The sequence below is a fragment of the Rhizomucor pusillus genome, assembly GCF_041956525.1.
Source record: "Rhizomucor pusillus strain CBS 183.67 unplaced genomic scaffold VTP01scaffold_13, whole genome shotgun sequence".
Classification (NCBI taxonomy): Eukaryota; Fungi; Mucoromycota; class Mucoromycetes; order Mucorales; family Lichtheimiaceae; genus Rhizomucor; species Rhizomucor pusillus.
In genome coordinates, this window is record NW_027192155.1 from 563,140 (window position 1) to 577,591 (window position 14,452).

The 14,452-nt window shown below is 47.5% G+C and overlaps 2 protein-coding genes across 2 annotated transcripts; both read left to right on the top strand.

Annotated features, from left to right (window-relative positions):
* Positions 1 to 1,480: 1,480 nt before the first annotated feature.
* Positions 1,481 to 8,314, top strand: VTP01DRAFT_2604 (uncharacterized protein; the record flags this gene model as incomplete). Its single annotated transcript, XM_069381084.1, has 4 exons — positions 1,481 to 1,517; positions 1,578 to 1,926; positions 1,993 to 3,736; positions 3,809 to 8,314. The coding sequence occupies 4 exons, from the start codon at positions 1,481 to 1,483 to the stop codon at positions 8,312 to 8,314; spliced, it is 6,636 nt and encodes a 2,211-aa protein (XP_069237380.1).
* A 2,083-nt stretch (positions 8,315 to 10,397) lies between these two features.
* Positions 10,398 to 14,231, top strand: VTP01DRAFT_2605 (uncharacterized protein; the record flags this gene model as incomplete). The annotated part of the gene is made up of 8 exons (XM_069381085.1): positions 10,398 to 10,577; positions 10,658 to 10,756; positions 10,850 to 10,915; positions 10,987 to 11,094; positions 11,228 to 11,320; positions 11,385 to 11,705; positions 11,770 to 13,320; positions 13,398 to 14,231. The coding sequence occupies 8 exons, from the start codon at positions 10,398 to 10,400 to the stop codon at positions 14,229 to 14,231; spliced, it is 3,252 nt and encodes a 1,083-aa protein (XP_069237381.1).
* Between the last annotated feature and the right edge of the window lie 221 nt (positions 14,232 to 14,452).

The following is a 14,452-nucleotide window of genomic DNA, read 5'->3' on the forward strand; positions in this document are numbered from 1 at the left end:
TTCTCCTTTTATCCTTTGATTTATCCCTTCTTCTTCTACTTCTTCTTCTGCTGTACATATACGATCGCGATCAACCAAAATATATTCCTCGTTTATGAACCTTGTATGATTCTACTACAACGACCATTGAAATCGTCTTTATGCACAAGCATTGTAGATAATGCCATGGCGGTTCATTGCAGTCCATTTATACTCGGTGTGTGGTTCATTGCGGTCAAATGTAAATGGGATTGTTATTCCCCAGGTAGCAAACTATTTATTCCCTCGTGGCTGCTCTTCCTCTCCCAAATAGCGGTATAAGAATCCAAATTTGTTCTTGGGGGGATCGTCGGGTAAAAAATGTGGCGAATGTTTGTTGGAGAGGAGGAAAGCTTGCGAACCTTTTTGGGTGCGGATCGTCCCAAGATGCACCCCAAAATACACGCAAACCTACATGTATCTGGAAGTAGCAGATAAGAAGCAGATAGAAAAAAAATTCCGTACATTGACTAGTGTAAGTAAAAATACTCCTGGAAAGAAAAATGAGTCCTTTTTGTTGACTATTATTATAATAAATACAACAACTAGTCATCTGCATGTTGGTGAAATCGGTTGAAAACAGGATAAGAACCCGGATGGACGTAGAAATGATCATCAATCAGTTGCTCAGCATACGGACACGATGCAAGAAGGTTAATGATCCATCACCACCTTTATTGTTGTCTTTGATTCAATCAGTTCAGTTGTGTTTGATGTTCTGAAGACACTTTTAATAAAAGTGCGGATGCCGCTGACGAAACTTTATAGAACAGAAAATGACAAACGGAAATGAGCCTGGCCTGCACCCTTATCGAGTTAATGGTTTATTGTTGTTAAAGTAGTTGATACCCCATCGTTTCCTGTCAGCCACCAGCAGAATTTTGGGAGGTCCAAAAAAAAAGCATCAACTCCCCTCTCTTTTGCCTGATCTCACGACATCCACAAGCTTGTGATCGTATCTCTATGGATAGTTGAGTTGATTAGCTTCGAGAAGAGACACAACAGATATCAGAGTGATTTGTTGGTGACAAGAAGAATTAATGAAACCGGGTGGGCGGCTTGGTTGCGGTCGGACCAAGTCAGGCAAGCGGCCCCAGAGTTTGAATGCTGGACCCCCAACAGAGCCCAATGAGCATCACTGCGGAAAGGCCGCACAGCTCCCGTTGGGGTTGTCAGTCACACCCCGACATTGCATTCTCTGCTGTCAAACTTCAAAATTGCAACCCAGAGTTATCCCTCCAACCCTTTCTCTTCTCTTGTCTCGGCAAACTTGCTTGGCTACTGTTTCTTGTCTGTCTCTTTTTCTCTCACCTTTGTCTGTCTGCCAGCAGCCTTTATTTGCCTTGCTCAAGATACCACAAACTTGTAATATTACCTTTTCATAACTCTTCTCTCTATCTCTCTGTCTTTGTCTGTCTATACATATATCATCATTCTCCGCAACTAAACCGCATACATAATCATGGTTGATTACAAGAGCTTGCCATCACATTTCCTAGGTAAATATTCGCTGTACGTGCTATCAATTGTATCTCTTACATGCTAATACATACTACTAGGTGGAAACTCCATCGAAACTGCTCCCGAAGGTCCAGTCCGAGATTTTGTCAAGGCTCACGAAGGCCACACTGTTATCAGCAAAGTCTTGATCGCCAACAATGGCATGGCTGCCATGAAAGAGATCCGCTCCGTCCGCAAATGGGCTTACGAAACCTTTGGCAACGAACGTGCCATCGAGTTCACTGTCATGGCCACACCTGAAGATCTTGCAGCCAACGCAGAGTATATCCGTATGGCCGACAACTACGTCGAAGTACCCGGCGGTACAAACAACAACAACTATGCAAACGTCGACCTTATCGTTGACGTGGCCGAACGCGTTGGTGTCCACGCCGTCTGGGCTGGATGGTAAGTCTCTAAAATAAGAGAAACTTTGTGTGTGATGAGCAATACACTGACGGAGGAGGGATGCAGGGGCCACGCTTCAGAAAACCCTCGATTGCCAGAAAAGCTTGCTCAGTCCAAGCACAAGTGCGTCTTTATCGGTCCTCCCGCTTCCGCCATGCGTTCCCTTGGTGACAAGATCTCTTCTACCATTGTCGCACAGAGCGCTGATGTCCCTACGATGGGCTGGAGCGGTGACGGTATCAAGGAAACTGTCGCAAATGCCGATGGTCACGTTGCTGTTCCTGACAAGGCTTACTTGGATGCATGCGTGCAGACTGCCGAGGAAGGTTTGGCTGCAGCTGAGAAGATCGGCTTCCCTGTCATGATCAAGGCTTCTGAAGGTGGTGGTGGCAAGGGTATCCGTAAGGTCGAAGATCCCAGCCAGTTCAAGCACGCATTCGCTCAGGTCCAAGGTGAAATTCCTGGATCCCCCATCTTTATCATGAAGCTCGCTGGCAACGCTCGTCACTTGGAAGTCCAGTTGTTGGCAGATCAGTATGGAAACGCTATCAGTTTGTTCGGCAGAGACTGTTCCGTCCAACGTCGTCACCAAAAGATCATTGAAGAAGCACCAGTTACCATCGCAAAGCCGGATGTCTTTGAGCAGATGGAAAAGGCTGCCGTCCGTCTTGGTAAACTTGTCGGCTATGTCTCTGCTGGTACGGTCGAGTATCTCTACAGCCATCAGGATGAAAAGTTCTACTTTTTGGAATTGAACCCTCGCTTGCAAGTCGAGCATCCTACCACTGAAATGGTTTCTGGTGTCAACCTTCCCGCCGCCCAATTGCAGATTGCTATGGGTATCCCTCTCCACCGCATTCGTGACATTCGTGTCCTCTATGGCGTCCAAACCAATAGCGCATCCCCCATCGACTTTGAATTCTCTAACCCCAGCTCCTTTGAGAGCCATCGTCGACCTGCTCCCAAGGGCCACGTTATCGCCGTCCGTATCACTGCTGAAAACCCTGATGCTGGTTTCAAGCCTTCATCCGGTACTATGCAAGAACTTAACTTCCGATCGAGCACCAATGTTTGGGGTTACTTCTCCGTTGTCTCTGCTGGTGGTTTGCACGAGTACGCTGATTCTCAGTTTGGTCACATTTTCGCATATGGCGAGAACCGTCAGCAAGCACGCAAGAACATGGTCATCGCACTCAAGGAACTCTCTATCCGCGGTGACTTTAGAACCACCGTAGAGTATATTATCCGCTTGTTGGAGACTCAAGAATTCGAGAACAACACTATCAACACTGGCTGGTTGGACATGTTGATCTCTAAGCGCTTGACCGCTGAACGTCCTGATCCCATGCTTGCTGTCTTCTGCGGTGCTGTTACCAAGGCACACAAGGCCTCGCAAGAGTGCTTCCAGCAATACAAGCAAAACTTGGAACGTGGTCAGGTTCCTGGACGTGACATGCTCAAGACTGTCTTCACCGTTGACTTCATCTATGAGGATCTGCGATACAACTTCACTGTAACCCGCGCCGCACCCAGCATCTACACCTTGTACTTGAACGGTACAAAGACTCAGGTCGGCGTACGCGAGCTGTCCGACGGTGGTCTCCTCGTCTCGCTCGGTGGCAAGTCCCACACTACTTACTCGCGCGAGGAAGTTCAAGCTACCCGACTTATGATCGATGGCAAGACATGCCTGTTGGAGAAGGAAATGGATCCTACTCAGCTGCGCAGTCCTTCGCCTGGTAAATTGGTCAGCTTGCTCTTGGAAAATGGCGATCACGTCAATGCAGGCCAGGCATATGCTGAAATTGAGGTACAGTAATCATTTATCTGTGCATGAAACTAGACCCGTTGACTTACAATACTCTGCTTTTCTTTCCTTTAGGTCATGAAAATGTACATGCCTTTGACCGCTACTGAGGATGGTCACGTTCAATTCATCAAGCAAGTTGGTGCTACTTTGGAAGCTGGTGATATCATCGGTGTCTTGTCTTTGGATGATCCCTCTCGCGTCAAGACTACCTTGCCCTTCACTGGACAAGTGCCCGCTTTTGGACCTCCTCACATTACTGGCGAGAAGCCTATTCAGCGTTTCCATGCTACCAAGCGTGTTTTGGAACACATTCTTCAAGGTTACGACAACCAAGCTCTCATCCAAACTGCTGTCAAGGATCTTACTGAGGTTCTTCGCAACCCTCAATTGCCTTACTCTGAAATGGCTGCTTCCATGTCGGTATTGTCCAGCCGTATGCCTCAGCGCTTGCAACAGAGCATCGAAGATTGCTTGCAGTCTCACACCCAAGAGTTCCCTGCTGTCGAACTTCAGAAGATCATCGATACTTATGCTTCTGAAAACGTGAAGAGCCAGTCCGAAGCAACTGCTTTGAAGACTATGCTTGCACCCATCATTTCCATTTTGGAACGCTACAGCAAGGGCTTGAAGCACCACGAATACTCTGTCTACGTCGATTTGATGGAGCAATACTACGACGTTGAAATTCTCTTCAGCGGTCAGAAGCACGACGAAGAGGTTATCTTGGCTCTCCGTGACCAAAACAAGGACGACCTTGAAAAGGTGTTGGCTATCATTCTGTCTCACGCCAAGGTCTCTAGCAAGAATAACTTGGTGCTCACTTTGCTCGACTTGCTCTCTTCCAACGTCGGCGGTGCTCTTGACAAGTTCTTCTCTCCTATCCTCAAGCGCTTGTCTGAGATCGACGGCCGTGCTACTCAAAAGGTCGCTCTCAAGGCTCGTGAACTCTTGATTCTCTGCCAATTGCCATCTTACGAGGAGCGCCAGAACCAGATGCACGAAATTTTGCGCAACTCTGTCTATGAAAAGGTCTACGGTGGAGGTATCGAACCACGCACTCCTAGCTACGATACTTTCAAGGATCTCATCGACACCAAGTTCAACGTCTTTGACGTGCTTCCCAACTTCTTTTACGATCAGGATCCTTACATTGTTTTGGCTGCTTTGGAGGTCTACTGCCGCCGTTCTTACCATGCTTACAAGATCTTGGATGTTGCTTACAACCTCGAACGTGCACCTTACATTATTGCCTGGAAATTCTTGCTTCAGCAGACTGCTACACCTTCCCAGGACTCTAACAAGCGTATCGCTTCGTACTCTGATTTGACCTTCTTGCTCAACAACACTGAAGAAGAACCTATCCGTACCGGTGCAATGGCCGCTCTCAACTCATTGGAGGATTTGGAGAAGGAATTGCCACGTATCCTGACCGCCTTTGATGGTGAAGTTCCTGGCGGCAAGGCTCAGCAGCGTATGGAGAACATTTTGAACATTGCCATCCAGAGCGATGCAACTCACCAAGATGACGGTTACTGGCGTCCAAAGATCTCTGAAGTTATCAACAAGCACAAGGATGAATTCCGTCGTGCTCATCTTCGTCGTGTCACTGTTGTCGTTTGCCGCAAGAATCAGACTCCTGACTTTTACACCTTCCGTGAACGCGAAGATTACCAGGAAGACGAGACTATCCGTCACATCGAGCCTGCCTTGGCCTACCAGCTCGAGTTGGCAAGATTGTCCAACTTTGACATCAAGCCCTGCTTCATCGAAAACCGACAGATGCATGTTTACTACGCTGTTGCCAAGGAAAACCCATCGGATTGCCGCTTCTTCATCCGCGCATTGGTCCGCCCTGGTCGTGTCAAGAGCTCCATGCGCACTGCTGACTACTTGATCTCCGAGAGTGATCGTCTATTGACTGATATCTTGGATACTCTCGAGATCGTCAGCCATGAATACAAGAATTCTGACTGCAACCACTTGTTTATCAACTACATTCCTACTTTTGCTATCGAGGCCGATGAAGTCGAGACTGCACTCCAAGAATTCGTTGATCGCCACGGTAAGCGCTTGTGGAAGCTGCGCGTCACCGGTGCCGAAATCCGCTTCAACATCCAATCCAAGCGCGCGGATGCTCCTATCATCCCTATGCGCTTCGTTGTTGACAACGTTTCGGGCTTCATCCTCAAGGTCGATATCTACCAGGAAGTCAAGACTGAAAAGAACGGATGGGTTCTCAAGTCTGTTGGACGCATTCCTGGTTCGATGCACATGCAGCCTGTCTCCACTCCTTATCCTACCAAGGAATGGTTGCAACCTCGCCGTTACAAGGCTCATTTGATGGGTACTACCTATGTCTACGATTTCCCAGAACTGTTCCACCAGGCTATCCACAACGAATGGGTTCGCGCTATCCGCAACAACCCCAATCTGAAGGAACCTCATCAGTTGGTTGAAGGCAAGGAACTCGTTTTGGACGAGGATGGCACTCTTCAAGAAATCGATCGTGCTCCTGGCACCAACACTGTCGGTATGGTTGCTTGGCTCTTGACTCTTCGCACTCCCGAGTATCCTCGTGGCCGCAAGGTTGTTGTCATTGCCAACGATATCACATTCAAGATTGGTTCGTTTGGTGTCGCCGAAGACATGGTCTTCTATAAGGCATCTGAACTTGCTCGCAGCTTGGGTGTTCCTCGTATCTACTTATCTGCCAACTCTGGTGCTCGCATTGGTCTCGCAGACGAATTGATCAGCCAGTTCCGCGCTGCATGGAACGAACCAGGCAAGCCTCAAGCAGGATTCAAGTACTTGTATCTCACTCCCGAGACCTATGCATCCTTGAGCCAGAACGGCCACACCAAGTGCGTCAACGTTGAAGAAATCGAGGAAGACGGTGAGAAGCGTTGCCGTATCACAGATATCATTGGTGTCTCTGACGGCTTGGGTGTTGAAAACTTGAGCGGATCTGGTCTCATTGCTGGTGCAACTGCTCGCGCTTACGACGATATCTTTACCATTACCTTGGTTACTTGCCGCTCTGTTGGTATTGGTGCCTACTTGGTCCGTCTTGGTCAGCGTGCCGTCCAGAACGAAGGCCAGCCTATCATCTTGACCGGTGCTCCTGCATTGAACAAGGTCTTGGGTCGCGAAGTTTACACATCCAACTTGCAGCTTGGTGGTACCCAGATCATGTACAAGAACGGTGTTTCGCACTTGACTGCCGAGAACGACCTGGATGGTGTTGGCAAGATTGTCCAATGGTTGTCTTACGTTCCTGAAGTACGCGGCGCTCCCGTGCTTACAAACCGTGTTTCATCTGATCCTATCGACCGTGAGATCGAGTACACTCCTCCCAAGGGTCCTTCTGACCCTCGTTTGTTCTTGAACGGCAAGGTTGAAGATAACGGCAGATGGCTCAGCGGTTTCTTCGATCGTGACTCGTTCGTGGAGACCTTGAGCGGTTGGGCACGCACAGTTGTTGTTGGTCGTGCTCGTTTGGGTGGTATCCCTGTCGGTGTCGTTGCTGTCGAGACCCGTACCGTCGAGAACATCATTCCCGCTGATCCCGCAAACAGTGACTCTACCGAACAAGTATTCATGGAAGCCGGTGGTGTCTGGTACCCCAACTCTGCTTACAAGACTGCTCAAGCCATCAATGACTTCAACAAGGGTGAAGAACTTCCTTTGATGATCTTTGCCAACTGGCGTGGTTTCTCTGGTGGCCAGCGTGACATGTACAACGAAGTCTTGAAGTACGGTGCTCAGATCGTCGATGCTCTCAGCAACTACAAGCAACCCGTCTTTGTCTACCTTATTCCCAACGGCGAATTGCGCGGTGGTGCCTGGGTTGTTATTGACACGACCATCAACCAAGATATGATGGAAATGTACGCCGACGTGAACGCTCGCGGTGGTGTTCTTGAACCCGAAGGTATTGTCGAGATCAAGTACCGCAAGGCTCAGTTGTTAGCTACCATGGAACGCCTGGATGAAAAGTACGCCGATCTCAAGCGACAGCTCGAAGCTGCTACCGATGCTACCGCCAGTGCCGAGATCAAGAAGCAGTTGGAGGCTCGCGAGCAAGAACTATTGCCTGTATATCAGCAAATTGCTATCCAATTTGCCGATTTGCACGACCGTGCAGGCCGCATGAAGGCCAAGGGTGTCATCCGCAAGGCTCTTGACTGGCGTTACTCTCGCAAGTACTTCTACTGGCGTCTCCGCCGTCGTCTCAGCGAAGAATACACGATCCGCAAGATCGTCGCTGCTACCAACGGCCGCCTATCCCGCGAAGCCATGTGCAACCTGCTTCGACAATGGTATGAAGCCGACCAGGGTATCGACGCTGCATCTGGCTGGCAAGAAGAAGACCAAGCCGTCTCTGACTGGTTCAACAAGCGCACTGCATTGATTGAGCAACGTATCGGCAAACTCAAGAGCGAAGCACTCAAGGAACAGATCGTTGCTCTCGGTGTTCAGGACCAAGACGCTGTCATTGAAGGTTTCAGCAAGCTGATCGAAAACATGAGCGTCGAAGCTCGCAAGGAAACTTTGCGCAAACTTGCTACTCGATTCTAAAAAATCTATCTATACGTTTCTTCTTTTTTCCCTCTTTTCGTTCTCGCCTCCACTGACACCTTTTTACTTGTTTTTACATCTGTATCTTTTTTCCCTTTCTTTCTTTGCATGCTAAATTTTACTACGCTTTAAAATAAACTGAACAAGAGACAGACAGACAGACAGACAAAAAAGAATGTTATGCAGTGTTTGCCTTCTAATGATCCTAACCAAATGGATAAATACAAATGTTTCGCCTATCCTGTGCGCTTGAAAAAAGAAAGGATGAGGTACAAAGGGGGAGCTATCTTCCTTTTATCGATGTTATCGTATAGCATGAATGGATCTCTTGCAAATGTTTTCGATTTGAAAGCATATCTTTGTATTGTAAACCACATCCTTATCAACTACATAGGCAGTCATTGTCTGTCCAACCGTGACTACCATCTGTCTGTCCGCGGAAGAAGACAGTGGCTCGACTGGAATCTTTTCTCTTACATAGGTAATTGGCACAATGCTATTTCACATTTGATTCCAGGCATGAAATTCAACACGGATAGAACCTTCCTACTTTGCAAATATTTATTTATTCGCGCATGTCTTTCAATGCACGTCGAAACTCGACCCTGTGTAAATTTATGGACTTGAAGGGCACATATAAATGCTACTTCTCCGCATAATCCAAAAAAGCATAGAAAAGTTCAGGCGCAGAGCTATTTTTGCATATTCGCAGAAAAAAATAGTTGATACAAGTATATATCAAGGCCATCAAGTATATCTTCCATTTACATGGAACAAAATATCTGGAAAGTTTGGAAAGGAAGATCACTGGCCCTTGCCCACGTTGTTACCTCTATTTTTAGCCAGCCCTAATTTAATCGGATGTAACGATCAGTTATTTTCGATTTTGGCCCATGCGTTCGCCTGTCAGGCTACAACACATGTACACAAGGATGTTAAGACCCAAGGCTTCAATGGAGCAATCCTTCAGGCTACACAAATACAATACAAGGTGTTATTAGAAGTTTAGGACCGTTGAACTGCTCTCTTGAAGATCGCTCCAGCAAAAGTGAGTAGGAGACACAAAGCATCACTCCACATCGCCGTTATTGTTCCTTTGCAAGGACTCTGCCAATTCACCACACTTATACCCTTATCACCTAAACTGTGGCGATACACACTCATTCTTTTGACTCGAACTTTTCGATTGCAAACATTGGTTCGCCATGTTTTAAGCGTAATTGCTGTTTCACACTAAAATGAAAAGGCGGGGTTCTGGAACATTTCCAAGTTGCCAAATTTTCAAGCTATACCTGGCTCACGAGAGCGGCGATGGGCAACGGCAAGTAAAAAGGCAAGCAACAACGTTGATTTACAAGAACGGAATGCATGGCAAAACGGACAGAGTGATGCTGCTGTATGCAATGGAAGAAAGCGAAGATTCTTATCATCAATCGAGCGGCGAGTGCCAATATGCATACCGGTTGCACAAGACAAGAGCAACCGAGATTGTGAATATGCTACAGTTTAACAAATATCAATTCAAAGCTGCTCAATCTGATCGAACCACAGGGCACACTCAGTAGAGATTCAACTATTCGGCAGACGAGAAGCGCGTTGTCAGGGTACGAGCAGTAGTAAGCTCTATGTTGTATTGCGGGATGTATATGTCTGGACAACATGAGCAGCAATCCGCTCGCGTGAAGAGAAAAAGGTCGAGGTAGATGTGTCTGTGTTACCTCAATGTTCCGCCCAGATGAAAAGAGTACAAAGGTGCACCGTGATGCCTGGAAAGGGGAAAGAGCCAGGACAGTCTGTCCCTTTTGCCCGGTGCTTGGGTTACGGGTACTGCTTTTTACTTTTCTTTCACTCTTTTTTCCCTTCTTTATTTTCTCCATACTATTGTACACGTCGTTCATACGACAGCTTCCAAGACCTTTTTCCGGGGACCCCTAAGTCTTGTTGCTCTCTTCCCTCCTCTCTTTCTCTCTTTCTTCTTCCAGCAACGTTACAGTCTTTCCTTTTTTATATTTGTCTTTTGCTCACAGGACCTTTTCTCCCTTCCTTTGAAACTTGTACGGTAACACTGTCCTGAACATTCGCCATGCTTTCCGCGTCGACCATTTCTTCCAATTCGCCAGAGGCATTCTCACCTCGGACAGCCTCCTCTACACCGCTTTCTCAGTACTCGAATAGCTCGACTCCAAAGACAGCTGGCAATCCGTTGACAGAGCTTATTGAAACCGAAAAGAGTTATATGGAAACGCTTAAAATTATTGACAGCGTACGTGAATTGATCTCCTCTTTTATTTTCTGTCCCTGGATGAATTTTGTATATATACATAAATCTACGTTGCAATGTAGCAATTAGCGCCTCTTTGGACGGATACTTCGGTGATCGACTTCACGGAGTTGCTGAAATACGTGCACGATATTCTCAAAGCCAACAAACGATTCTGTTCGGTATATATCGTCAATTTGCGAAAGAGTGTTTCGAGGCATACTTTATCGTGGATTTTTCGCTTACAATGGAGCAATTGCTTCCTGTTTTGACAGAAATTGACCAGAATCGCGGCCAACCCACAGACGATCAAGGAATTGGGAGATGTGCTTATGCAATGGGTAGGTGCATTTTCTGCAACAGCCCTGAAAATTAAAAAAAATCTCGGCGTTAGCTTATTTTTCCGGGTTAGATCGATGATATGGAGGTTCCCTATGCCAATTATTCAAGAGCCTACATAAGCAATCTCAACACACGTACTGATGTTCTCAGCAACCCCGATATAAAACAGCTGCTACAGGTAAACTCAAACGCCCCGCATGTGCGTGTGCCAGGTGGCAGGAACTCAACCTTTTTTCTTTCGCACTTTCTCCCATTCTCTCCTTCCTCTTTCTCTCTTCTATCGCTCTTTTGTTTGTGTTTATCATACATAGGACCTTTCTCGCTCCGCTTCGTATGAAATTACCTTGGAGTCATTGTTTAATGCTCCTGTCCAACAACTAAAATACTACAAGGTTCTCTACGGCGTAAGTAGGAAAATGTGAAGTTACACATGGCTTGTCTAATCCGCCGCCTTCTCGCATGTAACAGCGACTTTTAGATAGTGCAGAACCCGGTCGTGCAGATCACAAACTTCTTGTCAAAGCAAACAAGAGAATCGATACAGTGATGCTCATGGCACAAAAGAACTTGCCTTCCTCGACTGCTGCTGAGCAGCACACTGCTACAAAATCTTTGCATCATCATCATCACTACACAAAAGCATTGCCTGTTGTCACGCCTATTCAGACGGATATCTCTGTTACCGCTGCCGCTGCTGCATCCTCGACTGTGGATTTTATGGATCTCGGGGCGTTCCAGCGTCACCTGGATTCCTCGCAAGCCAAGGATATTTTCAACGGTGTCCACGTGGTGCGTAGCGTGAGACACAATTTCATTTAACAAACTCGATCTAATACTTATCCGGTGAATTTAGCAATGCCAACCTCGTTTAGCTACACCAGGTGCCAAGATCATCTTTAGAGATAATTTTGTACTGCTACCGGATGGCTTGAATTCCGCTTCGCCGCAACGTGTTCACGTCGTACTGACCACGTATGTGCTGGTCATTACACAGGAATCGAATGGAAGCTACAGCCTCATGTACCCTCCGATTGCCGTTTATGATCTATCCGTGAATGCTGCCCAGGTGGATCGCGAACTCATCGGCGAATACATCATTCAAGTCGATGTGCTTGGTAAGAAAAAGATCCTTTTACGTGCCGATACCAAGGAGACTAGGAACAAGTGGGTCGGAATCGACGAGGCCGCTTCAGGATCTGCTGCTTTGAATGCGAAGCCTATGAGGGATATCGTATCCAAGCTGGCCGGTGATACGGCAGATAAGCAGGCTGATGAAGGTGATAAACCGAAGCGTTCGTCAAGAAAAAGTGTCATCAGGAAGCAAGATATTGTTTCCTTTTACACAGACCAGTCTGGAGAGATATCCCCGCTATCGTCAGATGAATCCGACATTGAAGACAAGTTCTCCCTGTTTGGGGGAAGAACGCCGTTTTCAGCAAAAGCCGACAGAATATCCAAAACTGATCTAAGCGTCAAGGATTTGCCGCCAGCTCCTCCATCGTCTTTGAATGCCAACGCTGCTCCACCGCCCCCGCCAAAGCAAAAGCAGGGCAGCCATTTGCAGCCTGCTACCTCAATTGATAATCGACCGTTACCGCGTGCTCCGAGTCCAGCACCTTCGCATCACCTTGAGAATTCTGGACATTCGAGACCTGTTTCTCCGCGAACCATTGAAATTAAGCATACTGTCACACCCGTTGCCATGCAGGCAACTACCCAAAGCAGCGAATTTTTGACCAATGGCAACGCAAAGCAAAGCGGCGTTGTAGACAACGCTTCTTCAAATGGACCTACTCAGCAAGCCCTGCAAGGTTCAGGTACAAGTCTTCCAAGAACTTCTTCTATCAGCAGAACAGCATCTCCAGCTGCTGGTCAGTTACCAACACCCACTCGATCCAGTTCTTTCCGACAACAACAACAGCAGCAGCAGCAACAGCAACAGCCTACTGGTGGATCACCCCAGCTGCATCCTTCTGGAAAGCCGTTACCACAGGAACCATCCACGCATCATTCTCAACAGCATCATCAGCATCATCCACCTCCCAATCCGCAGCCTCATTATCAACCGCAGCCAAGACTCCAAAGTGCGGCAGGTCCACAGCAGCATACCATGGCTCAGCATCGGTCACCTCAGCAGCAACAGCAACCACCCATGATGGCTGCGCCCCAACATTATCGCTCGGCTCCAAGTTCTCCAACTCAAAGACCGACGATGATGATGGGCAATGTTCCTCCTCCCATTAATCGCGCTCCCAGTACCGGAATGGGCCCAGATGGCTATTCAGGACAACAGGATAGTATGCGTCCAGCAGCAGCACCGGCGACGAACAACTATTTAAATGTGCAACGGCCATCTCTTGCTCACCACAGATCCATGGAAGAACTGAACTCGCCACCTCGGAGCGTAAGTACCAAATACCAAATTTAACATATCAATCGATCAATCGGTCGAGTATTCATTCTATTTATGTCTTGATTCAGCCTACACCCAACGGTAACCCGAACAGTATCAAGCAGACTTTGTATAGCAACGGACAATGCGAAGTTTTCCACTGGAAGTCAGAGTCCTGGTACGCCGTTGATGGTCATTGTTTGCTCCACGTGCGACAGACGTTTACGAACCGCTCGTGTGTTGCGATCCAATTGCAAAATACCGGCCAGCTGTACCTCAACGCGTGGATTTTGCCCAACACCGTGATTGCACAGCCGTCGCCGACCGATGTCAGTCTTACAGTGTACATGGGCGCCAACAGGGAAAATTATCTGGTCCATTTCGCAAGCCACGCCGATGCCAGAACGTTGTTCCAGTTGTTGCAGCGCATGCACCAGGAAGCTGTCCAAATGAACATGACGCCTGAGAACAGCAACACGCTGCGCGGCGCACCACCTGGCATGATACGAAGCAGATCTTTTGACGTGCGCGATCTCGACGACGACCCTGTTGAGTCGAACCAAGCCAAGGTGCCGCAAACATTGCGCCTGGTCATGCAATGCAAATGCAAATTGTTTGTCCAAAATGAGCATTCTAATTGGAGCAGCTTTGGCAGTGTCACAATGAAGATCTCGCAGCAGCTGCCGAGCAAAAAGATGCACATTGAAATCGAGAATGGCAAGGGGCCGAAAGCGACCAAGCTTGTCAGTGCGAGCGTACAGAGCCGCAACGTCGAACGCATCAGCTCGAAACGCATCACCTTCTTGCTTATCAACGAGCAGGAACGGACTAGTATGGTGTACATGGTTCAGATCAAAGAGGAGGAGACTGGCAACAAGATTTTTGAGTATCTAAAGACCAAGAATGCAGAGAACGGCTGGTAATCTCTCACTCTCTCTCTTCATCCCATCTATCTCTCTTTCCTTGTTAGATAGCACTTTTAACTTTCGGCAATAGTACAAGTTTTCTTTTTGGACAAGCATTCTTTATTTTATCTTTTGACTTATTCATGTACTTACGTATCCAACCCCAATTCAACTACTTGACCAAATCATTTTGCTCCCCCACCCTTCCCATTCAGCATAGTAATATAATATCTACAGAT